The following is a 27989-nucleotide window of genomic DNA, read 5'->3' as shown; positions in this document are numbered from 1 at the left end:
TTATTACGCAGCAGAGATTACGGAGGAATACTGAACCAAAGATGAATACAATTGTGTTTAACAAACTGAGTAGCCAGGTCCTTTTTGAGGAACAGGCGAAGGAGGTTGAAAGGAGCAGCAGAAATTATTTAGAGGTAATCGATGGACAACATCCAGACCTTCTCTCAAGCAATCAAGCAATCAAAGACAACAACGCCATCAGACACAGGAGGCCTGGGTATGTAGCCTAATATGTCTAATTAATTAATCTCATAAGCAGATCTAGACTGCATAAAAACGTTTGTAGTATTGGTTTAATAATTCTGATATTATACATGATGATATCAGATCAGGGTAAGGAGGTTCTGTTGGTCAAACTGAATAAGGAACGATAGTGTGAGAGAGGTGCAACGGTCCCAAGAGATAGTACTGAAAATGTTAAAATACGTGAATTACTCTCACCCTGAGATAGGCGAGGAAGGTGACCCCCAGCGGGTGTCCTAATGCGTAATTACGCACAAACGCAATCTAAATAAATACCATCCTAAATAGTCTTTAATCAGAAAGTCATTGAGATAAAGTTTGCTCATGTAAAAAAAAGTGAATTCATGATATCCCATTGTCCCACCTGATTAGCCTAAATATAATTCCACAGTCCACAGCATGTAGCCAACCTGTTATAATCTAATCAGGTTTTTGAAGCCTATTTCATTTCCACCAATGCAATATAATCTTATTGTTTTAGGGAATTGCAGGAAATTAATATTTACCGTTGCAACCTGGTCTGTATTTTAATGTTGATTATTCACAGATAATCTGGAGATTAATATCTAGGTCATCCGTGTTCAGTAGCGTGTTTAAAACACGTCTCCGTCTGTTTCCAATACATACATGTGCCCTTCTACTCCATGTGTGGTCTGGTCAATCATGGAGATATGTTTTCAGAGATAGGGAGTAGCCTCGGCTTAGGCTATAAAGGAATCATGTCATCCGTTATTTTCGTCTAATCGGAAGTCAAAGAGTCAAAAGCCTTAGATTGTCAGGGGTGTTTAGGTCTATCAACGCGTATTTTATTTACAGACACTACAGTAGTCTTTTTATGCTTGGATGTGCACCAACATCGAACCGAACGTGATGCTGATGTGTGAAACACGAGGCAACTTAAGCAAACATCCTCCACACCGACTCCGTCTGTGCCGGAGTTATTGAAGTCCACCGTGTGTGTGTAAGGAGAGACCCAGGGATAACACAATGACCGTTAGGTGCCGCTTCAGGGGGAATATCATTACTAATGCAGAATATTAATATAAATACGTGGTGTGTGTCGCCAAAATTCAGTACAGGGAGTAAAAATGTTCTTTAGGTTGTTCATACAGATCTAGATTACAAGGAAAATATTTGTAGAACATGAACCTCAGGCAAGACTTGAGGTTAGGAGAAAATATGTTACATCTGCAGTCGAGTTTTTGGGGGAAAGATAGAGCGGGAATTTCATAGCGCCATACTGACATCTACAGGTCCAAAACCTGACTTAAGTATTAATGACATGATGGAATAAAGGGCCTTATAAATAATTATAAGTATACCAAAAAGGATTATGAACAAGTCCTATAGCTTATACGTGCAACATGCGCTTGCATGTTTTATGAGTGAACAAACAAGTGAGCTTAGAATGATAAGGTTCTATCTCCGTTTAGGGCAGTTCAGAGATATTGAGCGTCAAAGTTTTTACATTCCATTATGTTCTGTGAGATGGAACCTTTGTATTTTATGAATTACTAACTCAAAAATGTCAACATTTTAAAAATAACACCACACAGGCATTAATAAACACCTAATGGATCAGAGTATGTACAAAACTCAATTTTGACAAAAATGGAGATAGAACCTTATAATTCTAACGTCACGATACGCCTTCTTGAGACATCTCCCGCGGGTGTAAAATTTAACGTTATTATTTGTTTCATTGCAACGTTTTCGTGCGTTGTGGGAGAAACAATCTCAGCGAAGAAACAAGCGACCAATAAAACGCCTCCCTCTCTCTCTCTCTTTCTAACTTAATTATAGCACTTTTTGGGTGAGAAAATTACACGCTATCGGATGGTCATTTTACGTGTCATGATAATGACTATAGGCCATTTCTGGGGGTTGTTTGTACGCTAAATACACAATAATGTTCCCCTGATGTTATAGGGATAAACATCAGGCGTTTAGCGTTAATTCAAGTCAGTTGTTTATTTTGAGTGTGAGTTTTTCCTCACCCTTAGGCTATATGCAGATAATGTGTGTATAATGTAATGTGTGTATAATGTTGCCTATCATTGTATTTATAATGCTATGTAATGAGTCATCCTCTATTGAATGCTGAATGACTTTAATTAATTAATTAATTAATTGATTGATTAATACTGAATATGTGCAGTCTTGAATGATGAGGAATGGGTTTTTTTGTGCCCAGCCTACTGATGTAGGCTATAGGCGTATCAACTTGCACCAATTTTCTATTGCCTTAGTGATGTTTAATGTTATTCTTAATTCACAGGCTATATTGTTTCTTAGTCTACCGTCTGCACTTCAGCACCTGGCCAAATATCAAGATATAATCTGAAATGATTGGACCTACATAGGCCTATTTACGCCAATGTACCATCTTTTTTTTGATTTCATCATATCAAAATTGTTCATGGTTGATGGTCCGAATACCAAGCTGTGTGTGACCTTACGTTCTCTTCAGAGGTCGTCAGAACGGCGGCAAAGTGCGACACAAGCGTCAGGCACTTCAGGACATGGCGCGACCCCTGAAGCAGTGGCTGTACAAACACAGAGACAACCCGTACCCCACAAAGACGGAGAAAATACTGCTCGCCCTAGGCTCTCAAATGACCTTGGTCCAGGTAAGTCGTTTTAATCTTGTATGTACCTTGTTTCTCTAATAGTGTAGCCTTATTTCAGCCTGTCGCACTGAAATGGACAAGCAAATACACATATGTAGCCTATGATAGGCAGATTTGAATAAAGTAACATTCTATTTAGGTACATCTGCCTTCTCCTTCAGCCATCTATCTCCTCCCTCTGTTTGTAGCATGGCAGATTTGGCCTTTTAGTCAATCATAAAGAGTAACGTCACTGAATTATTGTGTTTCCGTCATAAAATGACAACGCTCATGAGCCCCAGTACAACAGACTGAACTCCTCCCTATGTCTGACATGTGTTGCTCATATGCATATTGTCTGCACACAAGGTCATTCATATGTCCAGCGGGTCTGAACTACCGACTGTAGTGACCCCGCATTGCCTTGTCTGTTTTTAATTTTGGGTCTAATTGAAGCTGTTTGTTTTGGGGAGCGTGAGCACAGCACAGAGCAGAGGAATGCTTTGCATGGAACACACACACACACACACACACACACACACACACTCACACACACACTCACAAACCAACACCACCCCCACGTGCCTTGTTCTGTCTGATAGCAGGAGGTGAAAAGTCATGCTGCCTCCATCCTGTCTGTAAGCTGTCTCTATGGCACAGGTCCTGGGCCAGCAGGGTTGACCGCAGTATCGCCCCCTTCAGATGTCTGTGGTGGAAAAGCCTAATTTGACATACCGTGCCATCTCGCAGCCTAGTGACAGCAGTCTTTCTCTCCGTGCTCATTAGAGAGCCGCCTCGCCGCTGTCCAAGCCACATGTAGACGCCTCCTTTGAGGCCCCTGGTGTGACATGCCCTCAGTGCCACACTGACACAATGGGACGTGGGACTCTCTTAGTTAACAAGAAACCCAATATTGAAACGGAGCAAAGATCAGAATCTAAGTACTCTAACATAAGGCCGTCCCAGCCCCCTTCATAAGTCGCTTGAAGTCTATTGAGCATGAAAAGTTATTCTAGTATAACATCTAATGGTTCTCTGTTCCTTGTGAAACAGAGAAGGCTGGGTCGAATATCATTTTATTGCATTAAGAAGACAGTGTTTGGAAAAAAATGTATTATTGGAGGGCGGGCGGAAAGATCCAGAATAAGCACGCGGGATGTACATTTCGGTTGGAACATAAGTTAATGAAACGTTACGTTGGTGAGGCTGTTCAGCGTTTAGGGGTGTTAAATGTTTCTGAATGGCTTTTTGAAAGGCTTTGATATAGACTAGATTAATGCTGCAGTGTTTCTTGCTGGTAGGAGTAACCGTTTCCCCTGTCTGCGTGTCTGGGATATCTCGTAGTGTTTCAGGCGGAGAGGTACGAGAGTATCAGGATCCACCGCCTCTGCAACTCGACTCTCCCTCTGTCATGCTCACGGTGTAAGGCAGACCGGAGGAGGAAGGCCGAGCAGACATTTTCATGAAGGATAGTCTCTGTTTTGTCATGGATGTGGAGGTGTTTGGAATCCAAACAATAACAGCAGTTTCTATTTTTCTCCCCTTTTTTCCCTTTTTCCTCCTCCTTGTCCTTCTCCCTCCTCTCCACATATTTCTCTCTCTCTCTCTGTCTCTGTCTCTCTCTCTCTCTATCTCTCTCTCTCTCTCTCCCTCTCTCTCTCTCTCTCTCTCTCTCTATCTCTCCCTCTGTCTCTCTCTCTCTCTCTCTCTCTCTCTCTCTCTCTCTCTCTCTCTCTCTCTCTCTCTCTTCCTCCCCACAGGTTTCAAATTGGTTCGCCAATGCCAGAAGGAGACTGAAGAACACTGTCAGACAGCCAGACCTGAGCTGGGCGTTGAGGATCAAACTCTACAACAAATATGTTCAGGGCAACGCCGAGAGACTGAGCGTCAGCAGCGACGACACCTGCTCAGAAGGTACTGACTGCCTCTCACGTTCTAACCTTCTAAACCATGTGATCTAACCTTCTAAACCATGTGATCTAACCTTCTAAACCATGTGATCTCAACAGTCAAAAACAGGGCCACTCTAGTGATAGCCTGGGTATTATGGTCCAGGTATTTTCCCTGGCTAAGTCACCACATGCTCAGGAAAGACTCCAGGCCCCCTAGACATGACATCTCATGATATTGCACGTTCAGTGCCTTTATCGCACACAACACAAACTCGACCTATCTCCATCCCGACGCGCCAACGAGCGCCAAAGTAGTGTCCCGTCATGCAGGAGACATGTGTTTAAAAATGGCACTGTAGCGTCCCACTAGACTGACAATGAGGCTCACAGGCGGTGGTGACACACTGTCATTAAGACACCCCACTGGGCCACCGAGGGCCCGGGACTGGCTTCCCCTCCGTCTCCCAGCCTGCAATTGGAAAGGAGGGCCTCTGGCAGGCGTGTATTTACTGCTCTCTCTCTCTCTCTGTGCTACACTCTATTTTTCTTTCTTTTTCACACACACACACACACACACATACACACACATACGCACACACACATACACACACACGCACACACACACGCGCACATACACACACACACACACACGCACACACACACAGACACACAGACACACACACACACACAGACACACACACACACACACACACACACACGCACACACACACACATACACACACACGCACACACACACACACAGCTGTGGTGTCACTCTATGATCCCTAATTAGGCTTTTGAGTAGCAGAGACACACAGTGTGGGTAGGATGGAATGCTCAGTCTTGGATGGTGTTTTTTGGTGCCTGCTGTTCCAGTGGTTGGCTGTGTGTCTCTCTCCATTCCCTTGTCATAATATGGTTATGAAGTTATCCTCAGCCCCGGCTCCCTGCCCTGGCCCATATACTACAACCAATCCATAAAACACTCTTGTTACAGCATTAGTTAGTGGGGGAAAACCTGACCCAAATCACCATGTAAACTACCGACTACTCACAAAATGTGACTAACAAGGCCTCAATGTTTAAACGGGGGTGCCCATGGCAACTCCTCAACAGTTGGAGGTCAGAATGTTAGAGTGGAGGGTGGAGGTCATAGTTCAGGTTATGGGACTGAGTAAAGCCAAGGCATGAAACAGTGTCTAGGCTTTAAAAAGTTTGAACGTTTATTTTGTCTTACATTGTAAGAGGGTTTCACCTCACCATCGGAGATGATGTACACTGAAATACTCCTAGAATATAGTACACCTCAGAAAGCACGGGGAGCAAAGGAAATACGTCCATGTGGTTATGATATGTGGAAGCTATAATTATAATTTGGCACACGCTGAACCAAAAATCCGACCTGCCCAAATTACGCAATTACAGTCTTGGCACTGACAGTATCTTAGAATGGAGCTCTCTTGATTTCCCTCCCGAGAGGATATCTGTTTTTTAGCACTGTGTTTTATCTTCTATATTTTCTTTCATCAGGTGGGGGCCAATATTTTAATTCAATCTCGGCCACAAAGCTCCCTGGAAATTATTTATTTCTGCAAAGAATAACAGCAATGTGCTTTTGATAGAGAGGAAATAGGCTACCATCCGTTATGGTTTCGTAATGCGTCTTAAGCCCCGACGGCTGAAGTCTTCACTGTGCCGTTGAAGGGCTGCCAACTAGACAGGGGCAGAGTGAACTGAATGTGTTTTTTCTTATGCTTTTGTTTCTTCTCTCCATGGTGGCGCCCCCTGTTGGCTCAGACGGGGATAACCCTCAGCGGACACAGACGAGTGTGGGCGAGTTCAGTAAGCCCATGTACCAGAGTGTCATCAAGAAAGAGGGCGCCATGATGATGGGGCCGGGGATCCGGAACGACCCCTCATTGGCCGAGGACTATGTGTCTCCGCCCAAGTACAAGAGCAGCTTGTTGCACCGGTACCTCAACGACTCGCTGAGGCACGTCATGGTGGCCAACGCCGTCATGGACGCCCGCAAGAGGAACCACTCCGGATCCTTTAGCTCCAACGAGTACGACGACGATCTGCTCTCACCCTCGTCCTCGGAGGCAGAGGCGAACTTTGTTTATCGAGCTGGTAAGAGTTCCACATTTCTCACATTCTTTCCTTTAAGATTCGCTTTGCCTCTTTGTTTTTTTTGTCCCCATCTGCACATTTTGTTTTAATTCTCACATCTGGACCCATCTCTCCAACACTCGGGGCCGTGGCGATGTTCCACTGCTCCTGTTGTCCTTTCGCCCGGTTATGTTTCCCTGTGCTCTCTCCTCATGCTTCTCTTCATTTAATATGGATCCAGTTTCATTAGGAATATTCCGTGGCTACTGAAATGGATCTCCTCACGGATAGGCCCGGGTCTCTAAATCACTGTCATATTAGATTAAGAAAAGTTCACACCAAGGCACAGAGGAGAGCCAGGCTCTCTTAGGTTTAACACTACAGACACAACAAGGCCACGTGTAACATGCTTACACCACTGACTACTGTTTGGCATGCCTTTGATCATGCCATGAGGCCTTTCTGAGAGAGAGCAGGGGCAGGCTGGAAGGGAACTGTGTGTGTGTGTGTGTGTGTGTGTGTGTGTGTGTGTGTGCATGTGTGTGTGTGTGTGTGAGTGTGTGTGTGTCTGTGCGTGTGTGCATGTGAGTGTGTGTGTGTGTGTGTGTGTGTGCGTGCGTGCATGCATGTGTGTGCCTCAAAGGGGGCTCAATGCAAGTAAAACCAAAATAAAATCTAAGTCATACAAAACAATGGATATTTGGGTGAGGCTCTTAAGACTGTGAAAAGTGTGTGTGTGTGTGTGTGTGTGTGTGTGTGTGTGTGTGTGTGTGTGTGTGTGTGTGCGTGCGTGTGTGTGTATGTGTGAAATTTCCACCAGGCATATGAATTTCCCACAGTGCAGTGCCCCTTAACCTTCTAGTTTGTGTGCCTCTGGCCTGACCTTGGAAATCCAAAAGGCTGCATGTTATGAACGTTTCCTGGTGTTTCAAACACAGCTTGCAGGTGCTGTAACCAGTCAGGTCTAATCTCTCTGTGTGCTGCATTGAGTTCTTCAGCTCAGAACACTGGGCCTTTGTTAAAAAAAGACTTCATAACTGATAATAATGTTTTCCACTGTTTTGTGTATAAAGTTCAATGCCTGTTGAAATAAGTGCTTGAGGTGGGGGTGGAGGAGTTATTTGTTCTGTATTTTTCTAAACTTCAGCTTATGGATAAAGGTGTTTTACATTATCTCTGTGCGAAGGAGGGAGGAGAATTTGAAATCTTGTTTAAGCCGGATGGGGAGGATGTACGATGAATCGCACTAGCGAGCGTCAGACATTCTCATTCTGAAGCACCTGCTGAGGACATCAGTCACCAAGGCTTAGGTTCTGAACTCCATCCTAACAGATAGAATGAGAAAAAGTAAGAGGTAATAATTGACCTGGCTTGCACAATGTTTTAATAGAAAAAGTCACAATTTTATCTCCATGGTAAATATCATTTCTTGGCGCCGACTTCTCCCTCTTAAGTTTCTGGGCGCTGGCGTCTCTAGGAACTGTTACTCTGTTACATGCGAGAGGTTCTCTCCAATCTGACACACGGAAAATTCTCTGAGGCATGGACTCACGGGAACTTTCCAGCGAACACCTGCTAGGCCTCCTCATCGTTGAATCTAAGCAGACAAAAAAGAAAAGAAATTAAAAGGTAATTCCACATCTAATCTCTGTTGTGGCAGAGAGAGAGAGCATTTTAAGCTTCAGTTTGCATCATTTCCCCTCTAGTTTTTCTCTCCTGTCTGTACATTCCAGATATTTTTGTAGTGAAAGAATTCCTCCAGCCTTCTGACAATTACAGAGTGTCTGAAATTTCAGGCCTGAGCTGCTTGGGCTGTAGGAGAGAGCGAGAGAGAGAGAGAGAGAGAGAGAGAGAGAGAGAGAGAGAGAGAGAGAGAGAGAGAGAGAGAGAGAGAGAGAGAGAGAGAGAGAGAGAGAGAGAGAAAGAGAGAGAGAGAGAAAGAGAGAGACTATGCTCTCCGAGCTGTTGGCACTGGCCCTTCTGCATAAGCCATACCTCTGTCTCACTTTTGATTCGCTTAAGCAAATGTGGCGTGCCCGACGATCAGGAGCCCATTGGTTAAATGTCCATTAATGGGACAATTGGGGTTGGCTGGCAGCAGCCCCTGGTGTTATCTCTGACTTCAGAGGGCAGTCAGACGTGGCAGGAGATGCTGAGTGTAGATTTACTCTCTCTGTCCCTGCAGTGGAAAAAGAAAAAGGGCTTTTGCTTGAAAAAAAACATTTGAAAACCCTGTTGGGAATTTCATTGAAAACAAGGAGCAGTAAGAATTCCAATGCACATGCCAAGGGGTTTCATGCCAAATTACCCTTTAATGGGATATTAAATGGCAGGAATCTCGGTGAATGTTTTTCTTCTTGCTCAGTAGCAGATTTTGCCCCCATCTGATATGATATAAATCATTGTACGCCAAATAATTCTAATGTTTCTATGAAAGGGGAGAGCGCGTTGTCGTGGGCAGATATTTGACGGAGGTTTGACACCGGTATAGTACATTTCTGTTAAGGCTATACTGTTGAAGTGTAACCAATGTATCATCAATATCTCACCTCTTCACTTTGAATCGGTCTACTTTCCAAAACTAGCAATTGGAGATATTCTTTTAGTAAGTTAGCGAACAGCTGGTTTGCTCAACAAAGTTTCCAAAGATTAGTTTTTATGGACAGCTATTGTCTTTTTCCCTTGTAATAAACCTTGTGTCATTTCACTTTAGAACTATTGAAATGTTTTCTATTCACTCTCCCTATTTCTTGCAGTTTAAAACCTTGAGAGCACTTCTTGTTCTAATAAAAACGCTAAAATACGGGTTTATGTGTTTATAATGTTTTTGAGGGCCAAAACAGTTTTGTGTAGTCATTTTGAGAACAAACTCTGTTCTAATTCACTAAACATTTTTTTGGGACAGGACAGTGCTGAAGATATACTGGGGACACATAACTCTGTAAAGCTTACCTGTGTGATATTGGCATTAAAGTGACGTGTTACAAAGCCAGACCACATTTAACACATAGTCAGAAATATGTGAAATGAAAACAGTAGTGTTTGACTGGGCCACTGAGACTCGTAAGAGCCTTTCAAATTAGGTCACAGCAGGTGCCAGACAGTTATTGAATCCTGGAGAATTGTACGCCATTTAAAAAGAGCTTACAAATCATCTCCCTAAATGAAAAAGTTTAGTATACCAGCATGACTCAAGAGGGTACCTAGGATGGAGACCGAACATACAGTACATACTGGGCACTGTCACTGTCTTACATGGATTAGGGTTTAGCAAGTTCTAGGTGGACAGGTGGAATTAAATAGTGTTCCTAAGTCTTACACAGTAATGATCAGCCCATAGTAGCTGGTCTGCGTTTCATATTTTATCCTAACAACTTACAATAAAGTACGCTGTAGGTCGGATATCTTCCATCATCGATAGATCCTTCATTTCTCTCAGCTTTATTTATCATACAAACATATAAGTATAACACACTGTAATGAATTATACAGCAGCCCTGATTCTGGGTTGGAAACTGAAAAGAAATGTCACAGGAGGAGCGTTTGGTTTGGAGTGATGAGGGAATGTGTAATTTAGTAAGGCTAGCTGTAAAAGAGGCCACAAGTGAGTGGGAAGACAGTACTTTACTGGGCTGCATAGTGACAATAAGCCTCCCTGTGACACTGATGGATGTGGAGTCCTCCCATGGGAGGCTCATCTCAGGAATCCGGCACGCTGCACTGGCCACCGCTCTCTCTTTCCACCCTTTCATAATAAAGGAGGATGGAGAGAGAGGCTGTTCCAGGAGGGAGAGAGAGAGAGAGAGGTTCTGGCCAACACTCACTTGTTGGGTCCAGGTCTGGCCTTTAGAATAAGTGTGGAGGGATGGGGGGATGGGGGGGAAGGGGGGGCGGGTCTGTCACTTGCCCAGATTATGGCTAGCCTATATTTCTCCAGGAGGGGATGGGGCTCGGCTGTCAGGAGAAGAAAGTGAGCGCAGCGGCGATGAGTAAGAGACAGCAGCGGGAGAGTGACATATAGTGACCTTCCTTCTGTCAATGTGTTTCATTTTAAAAAGGCTGGAATGAGTGAGTGAGTGAGTGTGTGTAGATGAGTCCTGTAGAGAGGGGCCTCCTCTAAAACAAGGTCGTCCAAGATCATCCATGATGTTTTTTGGGGGGGATGAGGGAAAGTAAACCAGGCACTCTCACCAAAGCAGAGGCTGCTATGACGTACAGTAGGGGTGGGGGGCTCCAGGGTACAGTAGGTGTGGGGGGCTCCAGGGGGCTCCCTGGGCGTGGTAGTAGTGATGGTGTTAGAAGTGGGATCCTGGTATTATGTGGTGGTGCAGCTAGATGTGAGTAACAATGGGAGGCAGCCCTCCATATGGAAAAGAATGTAGGCCTCTAACATGTGTGACGCAGAAGAGAAACAAGTAGTACAGAGCGAGCGTTCGATAACATTCAAACAATCCTTCCACAGAGAAGTGTGAACTGACAAACATCACCCCGGTCCTGTTTATAGAGAACTCCTAACATAGACGTCAAGTAGTGGAAATGAGTGAGTAAGGCATTTCTCAGAGTGATCATTTTTAAATCATCACTGTGAGTCTTGGGAGGTGCTCAAATAACACGCAGACCCAACAATCAGCACGTCAGAACACACAGCTAGCCTGTGTAACAGACTAACCCGAGCTGTATACAACACAAATTGGTTCCATTTTTAAAAACAGCCTGACGTCTAAAACAATTGTCCTACAAAAGTGTGTTCCCGGAGGAGGGCTGTGGAGGGAGAGAGAGGTCTGATGAGAGACTAGGAGGTGTGACCTGGAGTGGTCTGAACGGTCAAGGGCTCTCACACACACATCATAGAGGCCCACACTAAGTGTATGTGCGGGCCTTGAGCTCCTAGCCACCCCACCATGGAATTGCAACATAATGATGCAGAGTGTAGAGGCAAACATATCATTTTGGTTCCAGCTCCCAAAAAGGATATTTTAGTCCAAGAAAACACTTAAAAAATCCAAGCAAATTGTGTTTACACAAGACTTGCTATTTTTTTTGCCTGTGGTTTTTGTTGTACTGCAAACAATCTCCATTTGTCTCAGAGAACTATTATTGAGAAAGGCTGGTTGGAAATACTGCTGCGATCTTAGGGAAAACATTGTTGTTTTGTCTGTACGGGTACCTGTTCGATCAATGAGAGGTTATAATGATAAGGCATCTGGGAGATAGTTTAAGAATGAGCCGTCCTCTGAACCTTACCTCGGAGAACGTCATCGGGGATATCACTACGATATGAATACGTCCCTTTGCGGCTCATACACCTCTGTTGTCGTTAGGTCAGTGTTTGAAGTATGCACATTCAGATCAAACAGATATCAGGACTCCTCTGGAATCGGTGTCCAACTTGCAGGCCTTGCTCTCTGTCCTAATGACCGTTTCCATGCCAACCATCTGCGCAGACATGGACTGTATAAATCTCTGTCACGCTAATCTTCGCCACGGCCTAATCTTCCCCAGAGATGTTGCTGGTGGTGGTCGGGCACACACACACACACACACACACACACACACACGCACACACACACACACACACACACACACACACAGAAACACACGCACTCACGCACACACGCACGCACGCACGCACACACACACACAGACACACACACACACACACACACACACACACACACAGAAACACACACATGCACGCACGTGTGCACACACACACACACACACACACACACACACACACACACACACACACACACACAGAAGGAGAGCCTTAACAACGTATTTACTTTCTCATTAAAAGGCTCTCCAGCCCTCTCATTTGGCTGATTTACGTGCTCTGATTAGCCTGTGTTTACTGCCACTCGTAAACAGAGACTCTGGGATGTTTAAATGGCTGAAAAACGCTGTTATTATTTCTTCATCTGCAAAGACAAAGTGTGATTCTCCTTTTGGGATTGTTGTTATCTTTTTCCACAATGACTGATGCATTGTGGTCTAGGAATGTCAGTGTCATCTGCCTCACAGACGTGGAAAAGGCCATAAATATACTGAAGGATAAAGCTGTCTTACAATGGCTGTTTTTGTACAGTATGTGTGTATCAGCAGGTGTGTGATATTGAATGTATTTAGTACAAAATCTTATCACAAAATGCCTGAGGACAGCAATAATGTGATATGGGAACGACTGTAGCAGGAGGTTGTATAGTGACTATTGACCTGGATCTACAGTATTCCTCTCAACACAACTCTGTGACTTTTACAGTTTGGACTTAAATGGAGGGATTATCCAACGCAAGCAACACATTCAAGTCAAGGCCATGATAGATGTTTATAACTGAGAAACTAAACTGGTCTTGATTGAACGCTGACACTCTTTAATACCAACATCTAGCGGCGATGACGAGTGTACTTCACAGGTCTAGGGTAGGCTGCCCTGTGTCTTATTACATGTACATCTTTTCCTTTTTACTGGTCGTGTGAACTTCCCTCCATGTCACAACGGTTGTAAAAAAAAAAAAAAACATTGTAGGCTAAAGCAGGCAGTAAAGACACAGTATTTTCCATAATGTGTCTGTGTCTGTGGCTGTCTGAGTGTGCCTGGCTGGCCCGGGCCCTGGCCTGGCAGGGTAGGAGGGTGCCAGCGAGGGCCTGTGGAGCCCCAGCCTCTCTCTGGGATGTTCAGAGCCAAGGCATCACTAACTTCATTCACAGACTCCCCATGATATTTCAAAAAAGAAGAAGAAGAAGAAAAGAAGCACAGACCGATTTGAAACCCTCAGAAAAGAGGAGGGAAAAAAATGGCGCTAAACCAGCTCAACAGTGTCAGTCTATAGTGTATCTACCCAGTCCCCCTCTCACTCTCCTTTCTTTTTTTTTAAGGTTGTTTTTTTTTCTGAGTGGGCCAGTCCCACTCATATTTTTCATTTTATTGACACAGTTTATTGAGACAGTGAAGACGAGGACAGGAAGGCATGTCAGCAGGACATGGTCCGGATTCGAACCCAATGCCGACACGGGCATGTGTGTGCACTGTAGACCGCGGTGCTAGACCACCGGACCACCCCAGGACACTTCATAGACTCTTTTCAAAGCCTTCAATAGGTTGTTGGAGAAGAAAACGAATTGTCAATACAGTTGCAATGTGTAAAATGAAGGTAGAAGTCTTAACCCGGTTGAGCTACAAACACATTATTCGGCTAAAGAGGTAGGCCTTGTCATTGTCTGTCCTGTTGTGTTATTAAAGGTAATGGTTAAAAAGGTGTCCCATTACCAGTATTGTAGCATAATATGTTTTGCTGAAAGCTTGATTTTTCTGTTAGAAATGGTAGCAGCAGTCATGATGAGTCATCGTGTAACTCCTGAGTCATAGCCCTCTGATTGGCCTCCTTGGACTTGTGACTGATGCCTGTTTCTCTCTGTCTGCCTCGGAGCTAAGTGGGAAATAGGCTGAGCTACACTAATTATGTGTGTGTGTTTGTGTCTACTAATTCAGTAGAACATTTGGTTTGTGCACAAGGGGCTGGTGTATTTATTGTTGTGTGTTGCTAACAACAGCAGCAGCTGGTTATGATACCCAACCAGCCTTCACCCCGCCCGTCTAAACAGGTGTAATTTATCCCCCTTTCGTTTGTTAGTGTTGTTTGTTTTTACTTGGTTTTTCCCTCTGTTTTGTTTCACCGTTCTTTGTGCAATGTTCACTGTCCTTTATTACCCGCGGTGATGTTAAGTGAGCAAGTATTTTTGGACCTTCGACGCGACGCCAAAAACCATCAGACTTCTTTGCTTTCCCCACGGTGATCTTAAAGAAAGTCAATGAAACCTCGCTGTCAGTATAACAGAAACGCAACAGCATAGTAGACTGACTTTCAGTAGCGAAAAAGAATCCGGCAAAAAAAAAAAGAACTTAAAAATAATAAAAGCCCTGCTAGGATTTATTGACAATATAGTTATAGTTATAGTTTCTTTGGCATGGTCATTGTTTTTAAAAATCCGAGTTTTAGATGTTTTAGGCACGGAGCTTTGGAAATAGAGTTGTGCGTGCCCTGGTCCTTTTCCAGATCTGGGGTCCATAGGTCCCCGGCGCAGTGGGTCTTTCTGGTTCGGGCAGCGGGCAAGGTCTCAAGGGGGGTACTGGGTTGACGACGCGTGCAGCCACACCCTCCGAGCCTGCAGGAGGCACACAAACATGGCTTTTATGGGACTGAATGGCATCTGGACACTGGCTTGCCTGAACATTGAACTCCTCAAAGACTTTCAGCCTCAGTGCACAGAAAGCCTATTCTATTACCAAACAGTCAGACACTGTACTTGTCTTATCGGACTGTACAGATTACAGTAACTAACTAAGAAAAAAAGAAAAAAGTAATTCTTCCTTCTTCTAGCATTGTGACTGCCAATGGCCCTGGTCGTAGCATAGACTTGTTTTTCTTATGATGTATAGGGGATTCACTTATTTTAGACAAATGTACTTGTAATGTACTGTAAGTGGCTTTGGATAAAGTCGTCTGCTAATATAGCTAAAATGTAAAATTTAACTGTAGGCAAAAACTAGACAAAAGAGGTTGATTCAGAGGGTGCATCTTGGCCCCATGATAATTCCTTGTGTTTGTGTTGTTGTTTTCTGGTGTGTTTTTTGTATAGCTGTCGTCATTAGCAACCAGCTCATACCCTGATGGATACCATAGTAAACGTTGACCTAATATTATTTGAGGAACATAACAACACATGAAAGCAACATAATTGAGGTGTAATTACAGCGCTGTTGATATACAGAATGGAGCATATTATAATCAGTACCAATCCTTTCTTTACAGTTGTCCTGTAGAGAAGGCTTGTTCTTGACATTTAACAGATGCAGTTTTTCCTCACAAAAGCAAAAGGGAGTAATAAATTATTCCATTTATTTTGGCCGGACTGCATGAGAACGGTCAATTTTAGGCACCTGAAGCATGTTTTTTAATATGTGTCGATTAACTATCGTCGTTTGGCAAAAAAAAACACATCATAAATTATGTATCACGGCGTCGACGGCATAAGAAAGTAGAGGAGGTGGCGACACCCAAAAGGGTCGACTTTACGTCATTTTTTGTCGATGGACAGTTGTCAGGCAGTGACCTTTAGCCACTTCGGCAAGAGGTGAAATGGAGGAAGGGAATGGGTGATAAGAGACTGATAAAGAGAAAGAACGTCTAAGGGGAGATGCAGAGAGATGAAGCAAGATAAGGCCCAAAGGGAGAAAGCGAAAAAGAAAGAGAGTGCAGAGAGAATGCTGCCAGACAAGAGTATGAAAGGTTTCGCTGGAATGCTGCGAGTGAGTTGAAACCCTGAAATCCCCAAGCTGTGGTTTGTTCTCCTAGGTAATCACATCCTCATATCTCTCTCTTTCTCTCTCTCTCTAAGAATTACAAGCGGGTTCGGTGTGTGTGTGTGTGTGTGTGTGTGTGTGTGTGTGTGTGTGTGTGTGTGTGTGTGTGTGTGTGTGTGTGTGTGTGTGGTGGGGATGGGGGGGAGGGGGGGTAGAAAGCCCATATCTCTCTGTGGAGTTCAACTATTACTGAAGAAATAGGAAACAACAGGAAATTTCATAATCAGTCTCACATTAGCCTTGGGCTGTCCAGGCCCGGTACTGTCAGTGCGGGTCACGGCACATGTGAACGTTTTCGGAAAACAAGCGGTGAGCGTTGAGAGGCGTTTGGAATGATTAGGTGCCTGTTTGGCCCTGCAGGAGTCTGGACTCCGGATTTAGGTATTTTGGAAACTCAAAGGGGTTGATGTGAGAGGTGGCGGCACGCAGCCGCGAAACCCGTCTGTCCTTTCTCCGGTGTTAGAGAGGGGTGTGGTGGACCCGTGCAGGTTAAGGACATGGTTTTTCCACTGCTAGTGTACAAGACTAGTGTCCTCACCCGACCTTCCCCTGCTTGTAAGAAGCGTGGGAACAAATTCCAGTGAAAATGTGCGACCGAATTTTCATTAGAGAAGAAACGTTGAAAACGCCCGGCGGCGCTGACTTGCGGTGGTGTGCGGTACGAGTGGCAGCTCATTAAAACGACTGAACACGTTTCGACAGATTCTTTACAGGGAAATGTGGTGCGGCCCGTCTCTGGGGCTGTGTGTGTGTCTACGGGGGATCTGGGAGGGCAATCATCCTAAATGAAAGCAGCTGGCGTCCACATAAGAGAGAGGCTCACCTCAATCAGGATAGGGCCAGGGCCTGGCGTAAATGCATCGTCCAATCACACGGCGGCCCATCGCTGATGACCTTATCTAAAGATGCTTGCGTAGCGGTGGACAGATGGAGACCGAACGCCCAGCTACACCTGAGCTGACCTGGAGCTTTGCCGCTAGTGTGAACTTTAACACACATGGGTCCCTCTTCGTCTCGGTCTCCTCCCTCAACACTCCCCTCCTCTACAGCTCATTGGCCCACGCTGTGTGTTTTGTTAACTCCGATGGGTGTGCCTGACGGCTTTACGGGCAGGAAATCCAGATGCTCTGGTCTCTTTTAATGGACCTCGGTGGGGCGCCAAGGCAGTGTCATCGTTGTCAATGCTCCCATTTGAGGAATAGACATGTCTCTTTCTTTTCTTACCTTTTCTTTTTCCATTTTTCTCGACCCCCTTTCTGCCTCTCTCTCTCTCTCTCTCTTGTTCTTTCCTCCTCTCTCTTTGACTTCCTCATTTTCTGTCTCGTTTCAAAGCATAATTATCGATGCCCCGTCTCGTTTTTGTTTTCAAACATAATAATAGAGAGTGCGGTTTGATTAATGTGAAACACTCTCGGTTCTCTTTATTCACGATTCCCCCTACTATTAAAGATTCAGGAATCTGCGGCCTACTGTATTTGTTTTGCGTCCGAATCAAGAGTGAGAACAGAGGGAACACATGTTGCTACAGCAGGAGGGATTGTGCATGGACCCCACGCACACACACCCTCCTAACCAGCCCTCAAGCGAGAAGGGCTTAATTAATCCTCATTGACCTCTGGGTAAAAGTCGTGAAAGTAACATTTTTCTTCTGTTGTGCTTTCAGAAACCATGGACCATGGATCAAGTAAATGTGACATGTGAGTGTAATTTACAGACTCCTTCAAAGTGTGGGACGTGCTACTTCGGACTAGCATATTTCTTTATTTTTACTAGGATTATTATTATTATTCATTACTGGTTAGAGCTCTCCCTCTGTCCCCCTAATTGTGTGTTCGTTCTCTCTGTCTGTTCAAGCAGTGTTCAGAAGGAGAAGGTACGGGGCAAAGATGAGACATACTGGAAAGAGATCAACGCAGCCATGGCCTTGACGAACCTGGCGCAGGGAAAGGACAGCACATCAGGGACGACCAGCTGCATCATCCAGAAGTCCTCCCATATATCAGAAATCAAGACTGTCAAAGTGCCTATGATGGTGCAGAAGTATTAACCTTCATCTCCCCCCACTCTATGCAAACATTCCTTTTTGAAAAACTGAACAGAAGAGTCAAGTAACGAAACAAGTACTCTCTGTTTTGTTGATATTACGGTGGTACAAGTGCAACAGAAGACAGACTTCCTTTTTTGTCGGTTAGTGTTTTCCTTGCACATGCATTAGACAAGTGTTGATCATCGTTAACTGCAGTATTCTTAAAACGAGACACTTTTGTAATGTTAACTTATTTGATGAATCAAGATTTTTGTTTTTTATACTACCGAAAATTTGTATTGTACTTTTGCCAAAGTGCCTTTTGGAAGTAACACGCCATCCATGGTTCATGTACAGTTGCAGTGTGCCTCTTGGTTTCTACAGGACTAGATGAGTGAAGTAGACATTTATGGTAATTTAAGAAGCTTCTTCTATGTGTGCCTTACAGAGTGGATTAACTCACCGTCTGAGGCATTGCTGACCTTAAATAGCACTCTGTACAGTTCTCATTAATCAACACACACACACACACACACACACACACACACACACACACACACACACACACACACACACACACACGCACACAATGGCATTGTGCATGTTTTGTCTGAGTCTTCATTATGACTGTAAATGTAGCACTGTTATGTCTCAGCCAGAAACCAACTCTGACCTGCCAACAATAACTGTGAATACATAGATAAGTTGACTCAGCCAACACTCACACTGACATGAGCACTCGGAGGTTCAAATCGATTCACAGCCCCACTGCTGTCTGTACCGTCAATAGTGACTACCTTCATCTGGCTCAAAACAGATCGTCCTTGGGCTTTTATTTTCAGAGGAAGGACTCTTATCGGGACAAATGTTGAACTAGCACCAGCTTGCGGCCAGCTTACGGTCACTCACACACACTCGCACACGCACACGCACACGCACACACACACACCCAGACACACACGGACACATGCGAACACATGTGAACACATGCACACGTGCACACCCACACACACACACACAGACACACGGACACGTGTGAACACATGCGAACACATGCACACATGCACACACGCACACACACACACACACACACACACACACACGTTGAGGTTTGGTGCGGTATCTGTTTAAACAAAGAGGGCCATGACCTAAAGGGATGTTTTTGATTCTGTTATCAGTGTTGTATTATATGAAGATTGTTGCCTTTTCACATGTTTCCGTTCAGAACAAGGTACTTCACAGTGAAGAAAAACACACCAGCTCACCAGTCTGTTTGATCCTCACTCCTCGGCCATGTGTTCAGAATTAAATTCAAATTGCTGTTTACAAGAAGCCAGACAGACTTAAGTTTTACTTCTTTAAAAAAAAAAAACGCATTTCAGTATTACGTATCTCTTTGTCAGCCAGCAAAGTGTTCAAGTGTTTCTTATTGTGAGTTTGTTTGTTGCGGTTGTTCAGTTATATCAAAGTTTTACTTGGTTTTACTTCCCCATAATGCATTAAGTATTACTTTTTTTTGACTGAATGGAAAGAATCTCTTAAAATACTTATAAAGTATGTATGTTATTTACATTGTCGCAACCAATGCCAAGTACATAATTGAGAGAAATCAAGTGAACTGTTTGAATAACTGTAGTTGGCTATTTCTGCCAACTCACACATTGTTTGTATATCTTCAAGGTACTGTTTGTGTGTCAAAATGTACACTTCTTTATTCTTTGTGCTGTTTGGCCTTTTGTTTGACAACCTAGCCTGTACTTGTGGTCAAATAGTTATTAAGAAAAGCTGCACAAAGTTACTTTTAGAACTACTTCTAATCTTGAATGTGCAAACCGGTAAAAGCTGCATTTTAGCGCTCTGTTCTCCACCAGAAACATACTGCCTCTATTGAGAACTTATGGGATTGAGGGGGGAAAAAACACAATGTGTTGATTATACATATCTTGGTAAAAAAAAGAAAAAAGAAGAAGAAAAAAAGAGAAGATATTATTCCCGTTAGCGTGCCTATGGAAGCATAATAAAAGGAATCGCACTAGCCAATCCCCAGGCACTATTTGCTTATGCGGGTACTGTGGGTCCACATGTGTTTTTTATACACCTGATCCAGTCAGGATCGCTGCAGGGTAGGCTAGCCCTCACTCCGTGTGTTTCTCTAATACCCCTCCATACGTCTGGCGAAGCCAGGACCCTCACACCTCACACGAAACACACTCGCCAGAGGATAGGGAGAAGGAGGCTACTAAAACAGAGCACCCATTGTTACAGTATTTAACTACATGCTTCGGTACTGTACATATCTCTGCACAAACTCTGCATTCAAACAAATGCTGACAAACGGAAAGCAATTACTTTTTGTCATATGTTAGAAAATCTATAAATTATTAAGGATTGTAAAAAAAAAAGAAGAAAAAAAAAGAAAGAAAAGAAACTGGTGACAATAGTCTGTTTTTTTATTGTTAAGTTATATGAATTCAAATTTTGATAGAGACTGGATTTTTATCCAATGACCAAATGCATAATATCTCATTGTATTGTCTGATTTGCTTTTATGTAAAAGTTGTTTTTCTTTTTTTTAACTATGGTAGCTTCCATAAAACAATGAATAAACCTTTGAAGAAATTATATGATATTTTGCTTTGTTGCTCCATTTGGCTTCTGGAAAAATATTGTTCCTTGTTTTATCTGTTTGTTCATATTTTTGTTAGCTTCAATAGTATGTCTTTTACAGAGATAACTAGCTACTTACTGTTATTATCATTGTCAAGTTCTGATGTAGTCAATAAGATAATAATTATAGTCAATTTAGTTGCACATTTTGTTAAATGCATTAATTCATGTTACCATGAAAACAACGTATTAAGCATTTACTGATAGTTTTTTTGGGGTAAATACTTTAGGTAGTTCTGTTTTTAATTCAGTAAAAAAAAGTGAACCTTAAGTATTGCATCACTATTGTTTACAGTCACTATAGGGAACAAAAGTTCGCAAAAAGGTTGGAAAAAAGGTCCACAACCATTTTGTGGATTTGCGTGACACTGAGACATAAACTGATCACTGTTATCTGCATTTAAACTGGAGCTTTTGGCTTTTTGGGGAAAAAGAGTCCTCCCCTCCCCTCACTTGATGGATAATTCACTCAACGTACAGCCTCACAAAATATAATGTAGCAATTCATCTCTGATTGGGCCTGGGTTCAAAAGAATCATTTTGAATAGACCCATTAATTATCCTGCACACAATTGTCTGGCTTTTCTTTAGTAAATACTGCAACACTAAAGACAAATACAAGCCCAGAAATAGATCGTTGGAGAATGGGAATAATGTAATTTCCTCTGTACAAACACGTCATCCAAGCGAGGGACTTAATTCTTACCATGAGACATCAGTAGATACAGCTCCGAATGTGGGGCATACTTGTTTACAATACAAGAGGCGTGGTTTCTAAGAGCATTCTGTGAACTAAACAAACAAATCAGACAAGCCCTCCTTTCAGCTTACTGTATACATCAGGGGATGTCTACCACCACATACATCAGTGGTGTGGGCCTCTGTGTTTGGTGTCACTGGGATTTCTTCACCTCTTTCGTTGACGTTCTCAAAATACGTTCTTCAGGAGGTTGACTAGCGTATGGACACATAGGGACAACAATTCGATGCACGCATAATTATGTTGAATGACTATGGAGTTTGTATGCAATGAAAGTGGACAACTAAGCCGTAATTGGGCTGTGTCTCTCTCCTCTGTTGAGGAAGAGTGAATTCATGGCATACAGGCACTAGGTGTGTCCTCGTCCTCAGGGTTTGGTCTTGGCGGCCCACTCCCTCGCCTTGCTCCTATTAATGGCTCTACCATGCCACTACTCCACACCACCCGCCCAAACCTGAGCCCAGCCGCAGGGCCGGGGCCAAGCCCCCACTCATGCCAGGACGACGGAGGAGAGAGAGAGAGAGAAAGAGAGAGAAAGAGAGAGAGAGAGAAAGGGAGACAGAGAAAGAAAGGGAGACAGACAGACAGAGGATTCCTTCCTCAGCCAATGGCAGTGGACACCACAAACTGTGGGCACTGGGCTTGGCCCTGGAAAGCCCTCCACCCCTTGGTTCCATGGTTCCATCTGTCAGTCAGGCCCAATCACGCCGGCGCTTATTGAGGGGCCAGCGCCGCAGCGAGGGACCAGTGGGGATCCAGTGGATGTGGAGGCTCCCATAGCCAACTGGAGCTCACCTCCGCCTCAGAGACAGCTATCCATGACACTTCCCAAAATAATAATCAGGTGTTTTGACCCTGTCTCTCTGTTCTCATCTCTCATTAAGTGCACTGGCAAAAACCCACCAGTTCTGAGCAATATTTTCCATCGAAAATCTAAGCGATATTCCATCTTGTTTCTTTTTTTTTTCTTTCTTTCTTTCGTTCTTTTTTTTTTCATGCCTCCCATTCGCTGAAAGATTTGAAAGTGTTATCTCGAAGCGGGAGACAGGACAAGTGGAGATGCTCGCTTGGCGATGGACTTGACAGACTCCAGGTCACACTGGTCATTTAACCACACAGGAATTGGAGTTACCATCAGAGCAAACCACAACAGAATGAAATACAAGAACACGGACGTTCTGAAAATCATTTAAAAGGAAAAAACGAGTTCCTATTTAGTGAGGGAATATGACTCCTTCAGCATGCTGAAGTAATTAGTTACCTTGCAGAGATGCTCCGAACGTCCACTCATTAGAGCCAGTCCTTGTTGTGCACTCACAGAACTCACGGGAAAGGAAACATTCCATTTTTTATTCAGACATTACTGAAACAGTTTAGTGATTAAAACTGGGTCCGACTTGATAGAGTATAGCCACAGCTATAACTGTGTGTATTTTGAAATGAAGAGGCGGTCTGCTAAGCTATCCCTTAGGTCATAGACTCTGTTGTAATCTCATCTTTTATCATGTGGATTCCCTGGGTCAAAGAAATGTTGGGCCACAGTCTTTGAACCGCTGTAGGAAACACAATGACCTAAACCAAAGAACCCTCCCCGCAACAACAAATCAGTTCATCTATAACCATAAACAGCATTACGTAACATAAACATGATTCATCTGAGTTTGGAAGTCATAGTTATGCATCCAAACCCAGAATGTGATTATCTATCATTTCTTCAACTAATACTTTAGACCACTACTGTTAAGAGTCAGACAGAAGAGGTTTATTTTTGTTATATTACATTTCTTAATGGATTATTTCCCCAAGAATTTTTCTTTTCTCTTTTTTTTAAACTGGTTTCAAAATGAGGGATGAATACTGGCTTTGTTTTCCCATCCTCATTTTATTATTGTATTAAAACCACAGATGTTTAACTCTTCTCCTGGTTCCAATTCTGTTGCAAGGTGGTTACCACTTTCTGAGTCTGCTTTTTACAAAGCTAACCTAAGGCAGTAAAAATATTTCCTGTCTTCAGATCATAATAAACTCTCGAAACCACAAGAAAATCCTCTTTTTAGCCAAATGAGGACATGTTGGATGTTTTTTTTCAGATGGACATGTTCTCCGTGTTTTGTTTTGTCAAACTGCCTGCTTTTTCAAACAAGGGAAAAACATAACACAGGTTAAAACAAACGGGTAACTGTGCTTGGTGAGTACATGCTGGCAGGCGTGTTATTTTGACTCGATAATTGGGGAACGGGTCAAAAGTGAACAGATCAAAAACGGAGGAATACGCCAGTTGGACACGTTGCCAGAAAACATTCTTCCCAAAGAAAGAAAGAGAGAACCCCTGCCCATGTCCTGGAATTAGAGCTGGAGGGAAAAAGAGAAAGCAAAGAAATATCTTTCTCATATCCTGTACCTGGACAGGTTCTTCATGTCTGTGTTCATGGCTTGGGAATGTCCATACATGGATGTTCTTGGTCATCTAATTCATACCCAAATTCCAGTCAAACCATTACATTCACAACATCTGCATTTACATGCAGCACATAACACGCTGGACATATCTTCTCTCCACTACAAAGTTCATAAATCCATGGTGATGCAATTGGTTTTATCTACGATGAATGTGTCGCTGAACGCTTTGAATGATCATTTCAGAGTTGCTTCCAACTTCAAAACAGCTCTGTGATGCACAGCCCACATGTAGTGGAACTCCCTAAATGTTTATTTGAGGATAATGCCTCCATGTATCGCGTCTTAGTCCAGCCAGGAGTCCGAGCCTGCAGCTGAGGACCAGACACACGGAGCAGTAACACTGACAGACAATATTTGCTTGAGCTGCATCCCCCTCAGATGGTTCCTAACCCCTAAATCCCTCTCATAATTGGCCTCTTTTAGTTCTCTGGAGAGACTGATCTGGCAAAACAACATGAGCTTCCAATGGGATTGTGTGGTAAAAGGCAATTTGCACACACACAAACACACTGCCAACATGGAGTAACAAGATGAAAATGGCCAGTTAATGGGAATCAATGGCCAGGAATACATTCTGATAGCTTGTGGCAGCTTGTTGGTCCACTGTGCAACAAAACAAAAAGATACTTATGGGGTCCTATTACGCTGCATATTGGAATCCATTCTGTCTCTGTATCTCAACTTTTGGACCTGTTTCCAAAGTTTCTCAGTCTGGGATTTGATTCAAGCAGGCCCAAACCCTAAAAATATCTAAAACAAAGCTAAAAACCTTCATGTTCTGCCACAGTTATGATTAAACACTTATGTCTTTTTAGCCGTTATCTATTATCTTATTAAATGTTTTATCTATTTACTGCTTGTATCTGCAGCAGTTATGAGTAAGGCTGAAACATGGTTTCATGGTTGCTAGTCCAAAGGCTGTAAATTCACTGTAAGTACAGACTAAATGTGTTTGCAAACGTGTCATTTTACACTGCAATCTCACACACCGTATCAGTCAGATCTCACACACCGTATCTGTCAGATCTCACACACCTTATCAGTCAGATCTCACACACTGTATCAGTCAGATCTCACACACCGTATCAGTCAGATCTCACACACCGTATCAGTCAGATCTCACACACCGTATGGGGAGGGATAGTGGTTGAATACAGATGCAGTAATAATTCAAAGATATCAAGGTCGGAGCTGACGTCTTGAAATATTAATACGTGCAGCCACTAACTGTGATAACCTGTGACCTTAATCCTGTATTGTAGGATACTTATACAAGGTGCAGAGGTTTATCTCTCTGAGAGACACGTTTATCTATATATCTTTTTTATTATCTTGTTAAATGTATCTATTCTTGTCATTTTTATTTTCTTACTATCTCCCTCTTGCTGTATTTTTTTATGCTGTATGTAAAGCACTTTTAATTGCCCCTGTTGTATGAAATGTGCTATAGTGAATATACCACCGCTCATCCGTGATCACACTTAGCTGAGGTGCTGGAACTGAAGAGTATCAATAGAGTGCAAAATAACAGCATCGGCACACTCAAATCCACTGGCGGACTCAAGGGGGGGGCAGGGGGGGCGACCGCCCCTCCTGGTGCCCCCACGGTTGAAAAACGTCTCTCTTAAGTGCCCTTTTGAGTGGCAAAAATGCCCTTTTGAGTGGCGAAAATGAGAGGACGTGCCCTATTGGTGCCCCTCCAATGGTCTAAATTTGACCATGTGCCACCACAGTTGAAAAACGTAGCACTAAAGTGCCCTTTTGAGTGGCAAAATTAGAGGATGTACCCTATTGGCTAAACTTGACCATGTGCACTGATGGGGTCCCATGTTGTGCAGTAGGTGCCCTTTTTTTCTTTTCGCCCCTGCCCCTCAAACAGCCTGAGTCCGCCACTGCTCAAATCTGTGCAAAAAAACCCATAGTTTATTGCGCAAGCTTTCGGTCATCGACCTTCTTCAGGTATGGATGAAATGTGCTATACAAATAAACTCGCCTTGCCATAATATAATATACTACTATGCTGTGACTGAGAGTCATCCTCTACAGAATGGTACTATTTGGCTGCATCAGCAATAGTCTCTAGCCTAGAGTATCCATCCTTTCTCTCCTATCTCCCCCTAGACAGGCTCTGTGCCTCAGGAGCAACCCTACTGCCCTCACATGAAAAGAAGTACTCCGTTGTTACTTCTGTGCTCTAGATCCAGATTGATACTTGACATTCCATGTCTCCAGTGAAAGTTGGGTCAGGTCAGAAGCGTTGTTCTTCACCAGTAGCAGTGGGCAGGTCTCAGAAACAGCAGCCATAACCACTCATAAAATAATGACAGCTGGGGGAATCACAAATAAGACCAAAAAAGACTTGGGTCGATGTCTCTTCTGTGTGTAATATTTCTTAAGAGAAACATTAAATACATTCCTGACTACAGTCAAGTGAAACCACGTCAATGCTGCAGATGTAAGAAATGGCAGCTGCTTGGGGAATGCGGTTTGGCAAAGGATGGAGGACAGGGAGACTGTAAGGTCCTCTTACGTTAACACTTTGTGTTTGGAAACACAGAGATACATTGTTGACGGACAGACCTCTCGCCTCTCGTTGTTTGAATCGCATGTCTGCATGTGCTTGGGTATCATATCTCATTGACTGGCGCATGGAAAAATTACACACAAAGGCTTCCATGTGTCCAGACCATACTCCCTGGTACAGTGAAATAAAAATAAAAAATTCGACATATTACACACAACTACTACAGTGCTGCCACACATTCCCACACGCACATATTCACATATACCGTACATTCTCTATTTCTCTCTCTCTCTCTCTCTCTCTCTCTCTCTCTCTCTCTCTCTCTCTCTCTCTCTCTCTCTCTCTCTCTCTCTCTCTCTCTCACACACACACACACACACGCACGCACATACAAAAGAGAGCATGATATTACACATACGGGGAGGGTGATCTGTCTCGGGGAGTAGAGAGAGAATGTGTATCTAGACCTGGCAAGCAGCATGGCATGAGTGTGGCAGCCAGCTCTCAGGGACAGAGAATAAATATGGCTCACAACGCTCCAGCCAGAATTGTAATGTTACCATAAATCTGGGAGTAAATGGGCACACTCCCCCGGTGCAGGAGCCCATACTTCCAGATGCTGGTATGGACTTTTTTTCCCCCCTTTGTTTTCCTCATCTGATATATAGATACGGCCTATGTAAAATCTCAGATGTAAAATCTCATGCCGGAGCCGTCTGGATTGATACTCTGGTCGTCGGAGATTCACAGTTTAATGAATCCAGGTTACGACGCACTCTGCATGGCCATTCCACTTTACTGGGCTGACATTTATCATCCAGCGATATATTAAATATTATTTGACTGAGGAGTGTTCAACAGAGAGGGGCTCTACTATCAAAGACGCAGACGTCTTCATATACTGCAGCTTTTTTTTACAGTCATTTGATAACTACGATATTTAACGACAACCAAGAATGCGCTCGGCATATATTAGAGATGTGAGAGTTATTGTGTTCCTCTGGAGTGTGATTGATTAGCCCACTTCATAGAATCAACGTTGAATTTATCTCCATACGGCATTTTCATTGTATTACAGTGGCTGCTGCTGCTGTGTGTAAATGCTGGCCAAAGCTATAAAAGCCAATGATCTACTTTAGGCTCCTAGACAGAGGGTTAATGTGTGTCATCCCCAGATGCTCTGGTTATTCTCAGGCTTGAGTTTTGCATCGTTTCCTCCCCGTTGAGATGGATGCTACTTTATCTTCATCCACAACTTATCGGTCGTCAGAAGAGACCGCAAGAATATAGGCCTACCACAGTAGCGCTTCATCGGATAACCTGGACCGTTATTTA

General features: G+C 43.5%; 1 protein-coding gene across 1 annotated transcript; it reads left to right on the top strand.

Moving 5' to 3' along the window:
- Positions 1-41: 41 nt before the first annotated feature.
- On the top strand, positions 42-18264 carry mkxa (mohawk homeobox a; the record flags this gene model as incomplete). The annotated part of the gene is made up of 6 exons (XM_080544456.1): positions 42-217; positions 2714-2873; positions 4613-4766; positions 6542-6874; positions 17881-17914; positions 18072-18264. The coding sequence occupies 6 exons, from the start codon at positions 42-44 to the stop codon at positions 18262-18264; spliced, it is 1050 nt and encodes a 349-aa protein (XP_080400582.1).
- Between the last annotated feature and the right edge of the window lie 9725 nt (positions 18265-27989).

The sequence above is a fragment of the Nansenia antarctica genome (genome assembly GCF_963989245.1).
Source record: "Nansenia antarctica genome assembly, chromosome: 13".
NCBI lineage: Eukaryota > Metazoa > Chordata > Actinopteri > Argentiniformes > Microstomatidae > Nansenia > Nansenia antarctica.
The sequence above is the reverse complement of the archived record's forward strand: the minus strand, read 5'-3'. Positions and strand labels throughout refer to the sequence as shown.